Source organism: Ipomoea nil, unplaced genomic scaffold (genome assembly GCF_001879475.1).
Source record: "Ipomoea nil cultivar Tokyo-kokei standard unplaced genomic scaffold, Asagao_1.1 scaffold3384, whole genome shotgun sequence".
In the NCBI taxonomy this organism is placed as follows: Eukaryota; Viridiplantae; Streptophyta; class Magnoliopsida; order Solanales; family Convolvulaceae; genus Ipomoea; species Ipomoea nil.
The window spans coordinates 281,819-285,601 of record NW_017619812.1 but is presented as its reverse complement, the minus strand read 5'-3'; the positions used below and the strand labels follow the sequence as shown (position 1 = coordinate 285,601).

The window sequence follows — 3,783 nt, the reverse complement described above, 5'->3', positions numbered from 1 at the left end:
ACAAATATGTATTTCTTTCCGCCAATGCTTTCAGTCTGTGTTGGCCCCATGAGGTCTATGTGAACAAGTTCTAGACATCTCTCAATAGTGATAACTTTTACAGCTTTGTGAGGAATCCTTATTTGTTTCCCAATGGCACATGTACCACAAACTCTCTCCTGTTCTATTATGATCTTAGGCACTCCTCTCACAGCATCTAGTTTGATCATTTTATCCATATCTCTGAAGTTTATGTGACCCAGTCGTCTATGCCAGAGTTTTGATTCATCAGATTTTGATAGGTGACAAGCATTTTCGTTTGTCAAAGCATAACAGTTGTCTGAGGATCGTGTTCCTTCCATGACTAATTGATCTGCTTTGTCACTGACTCTGCAGCAGTTATGATTGAAACAGACATTCTAGTTTTGATCACACAACTGACTGATGCTAATCAGATTTGCTTTCAAACCACTGACTAACAAAACCTCTTCTAAGTGAGGTAAACCTGGTACATTTAAGGTACCTTTTCCAACTATTTTGCCTTTTTGCCCATCGCCATATGTAACAGATCCACTGCTAGGTTGAACAGCCATAAGGCACTTTACATTTCCAGTCATATGCTTGGAACAGCCACTGTCGAAATACCATCTAGCTTCAGTCGTAGAAGCAGTCAGAACTATAGTGGGGTAACATATAACTTCTGACTTTTTGACCCAAACCTGTCTCGTGAACGGTGTAATAGTCTTGTTCTGATATTTTTCCTTTCTTTGATCTCTGTAGAAGAAATAACACTCAGGTCGAGTGTGACCTTTTGTTTGACAGTAGTGGCAAATGGGAGTGTATTGTCTGACTCTGACAAACTTATCTTTAAACTTTGAGTACTGATGTAACACCCCGTGTTACGATCCCTAAAATCAATTAAATCATTTAATCAATAACCCAAAAGAAAGAATTAAATTAGAGAAATTAATTAGGATAAAGGCCCACCATAGTCCGTGGGCCCTCATCTCTAAACCCAACCCCTAGTCCTAGAAGGAATAGACCCTAAGTAAGACCCCTAGATATATAAATAGGGAACCTAGAAGGCACCTAGAACCCCCACCACAATAATCTCTCACCACACCAAGAATTCCAAGAATTCCCCTAGGAGAAATCAAGAAAGAAGAAAGCTTAAAGAAAGACCCTTCATAGCCAAGGAATTAATTAAGGCTAAGAGGTAACCCATGTCTCGACAAAACCTATTTTCATAGCTATGATTCCCCTCTTAGGATCACCCACATTTCACCTTTAGAAGGATGTTGTTGCCTTATAATAGACAAGTGTTGTTCCAAATATGGATGAACCTCAGAAAGCTGCTGCAGTACGAGATGATGTGCTTGATTTCGGATTATTTGACTTGGGACATGTGTTTTAAACCCAGTGGTACCTTTTCCTGTGAGTCTTCCCTCATGACGTGATTTAGAAACACCAATGGACTGAACATTAGCCAAATAATCAGTACAAAAATCAATCACTTCTTCAGCGCCATAACCTTCAATTATACTCCCCTCTGGCCGATATCGATTTCTCACATATCCTTTCAAAACTCCCATGTATCTCTCAAATGGATACATATACCTCAAGAATACAGGACCACACATTTTAATTTCCCACACCAAGTGAACTGTTAAATGCACCATAACATCAAAAAATGATGGAGGGAAATACATTTCAAACTGGCATAAAGTTACTACCACATCAGCTTGCAAAGAATCCAACACCTTAGGATCAACAACTTTACTACTAATGACATTGAAAAAGTAGCAAAGCTTTGTAATTGCCTGTCTAACATGGTTAGGTAATATGCCTCTAATAGCAATAGGTAACATATGTTGCATTAGCACATGGCAATCATGTGATTTCATACCAACCAATTTAAGGTCCTTTTAATGTTAGATGAATAGCTAGAAGGAACCTTGACACCATTTAGACAGCTACAAAAACTTGTTTTTTCCTTTTTAGACAGAGTATAACAAGCTGGAGGTAAGTATGCCCTCTTTCCAGATTCTTGTGCTGCTAATTGAGTCCTTATCCCCAATTCTACCATATCTTTTCTAGCTTTAATACCATCTTTCGTCTTTCCTTGAATATTCAACAATGTCCCAATAATGCTATCACAAATATTTTTCTCCACATGCATTACATCAAGACAATGTCGAACAGATAAGTGCTCCCAATATGGTAAATCCCATAATATAGACCTCTTTTTCCAAATACCCTTTTGACTTGTTTTTGAAGTTTTCCCCACACATTATCAATGTTTTTCACTCGATCATAAACAACATCCCCTGATAATGGTAAGCGAGCAACTCCAGTCTCAGATTTTCCATTGAAAGCTTTTTTCCTCTTTCGATAAGGATGGTCAATAAGTAAAAAGGTTCGATGACTCATGAACACATTTTTCCTACTGTTGTTCAACCAAAGATCAACTGTTTCATCTTCACAAACAGGGCATGCCTTAGCCCCTTTAGTAGTATACCCTGACAAGTTACCATATGCTGGGAAGTCATTGATTGTGCAGAACAGCATGGCTCGTAAAGTGAAGTTGGTTTGACTATGAGCATCAAATACTGTCACACCTTCATTCCACAACATCTTTAAATCTTCAATAAGCGGTGCCAAGTACACATCTATGTCGTTTCCTGGTTGTTTCGGACCAGATATTAGCAATGATAACATGATGTACTTGCGCTTCATACACAACCACGGAGGAAGATTGTAAACTGTTAAAAGAACTGGCCAAGTGCTATGGCGACTACTCATGTTACCATGAGGATTCATTCCATCCGTGCATAGTCCAAGCCTAAGATTTCGATTTTCAGCACCGAAATCAGGAAACTTCTTATTAATGTTCTTCCACTGAGGAGAATCGGCAGGATGTCTCAACTTTCCATCTTCTTTTCTCCCACTAGCATGCCATTGCAAATTCTTCGCATCCTTTGCATTTGCAAACAAACGTTTGAATCTTGGAATCACCGGTAGATACCACAACAACTTCGCTGGAGGACCTTTCTTCTGCTCACATGCATCATCGAGCCCTTTTCGTTTATAACGCGATGCTCCACACTTTGGACACACATGCAAGTCTTTGTTTTGATTCCAATACAAAATACAGTCGTTTGGACATGCATGGATCCTTTCAATCTTCATACTCAACGGACATAACATTTTCTTTGCCTCATAAGTTGAACAAGGAAGTTCATTCTCATTTGGAAGCATGCCCTTTAAAAGCTCTAATAACTCCGTGAAACTCTTATCACTCCACCTATGTTTTGCTTTTACGGTATACAATTTAAGCACTGCTGATAACTTTGTAAATTTACTACATCCAGAAAACAAAGGTTTTCCAGAACTCTCAAAAAAACTTTCAAACTCTTGAGGCATTTGATTCAAATCCCCTTGCATATCCCGCATCAATTCATTTAGCCGATCATTGTCTCCATCATTTCTAACATTATCTTCATTACTTTGATCTTTCTCTTGATTTTTTCTACATTCTCTTTGATTTGTACTGTTACTAGTAAGGACAGTTTCACCATGCCATATCCACCGGTCATATCCTATCTTAAAACCACGACGTATCAAATGTTCCTTAATTTGTTCAGAACTACGAAACTTTTTTAGATTTCTACAATCATAACAAGGACACACTATATAATTTTCACCAATTTTACTTGCATATTCCTCGGCAATTTTAACAAACTCTTGAACCCCATGAACATATTCAAGTGTATTGCATTTTTTATACATCCAACTCCGATCCAT

General features: G+C 38.2%; 1 protein-coding gene across 1 annotated transcript; it reads right to left on the bottom strand.

Annotated features, from left to right (window-relative positions):
* Positions 1-2,157: 2,157 nt before the first annotated feature.
* On the bottom strand, positions 2,158-3,783 carry LOC109170960. The gene has a single exon (XM_019320092.1). It carries the CDS (start codon positions 3,781-3,783, stop codon positions 2,158-2,160), a length of 1,626 nt encoding a protein of 541 aa, XP_019175637.1.

Coding starts and splice junctions, on each gene's coding strand:
- LOC109170960 (XM_019320092.1), bottom strand. CDS start 3,783: ATGGATCGGAGTTGGATGTATAAAAAATGCAATACACTTGAATATGTT.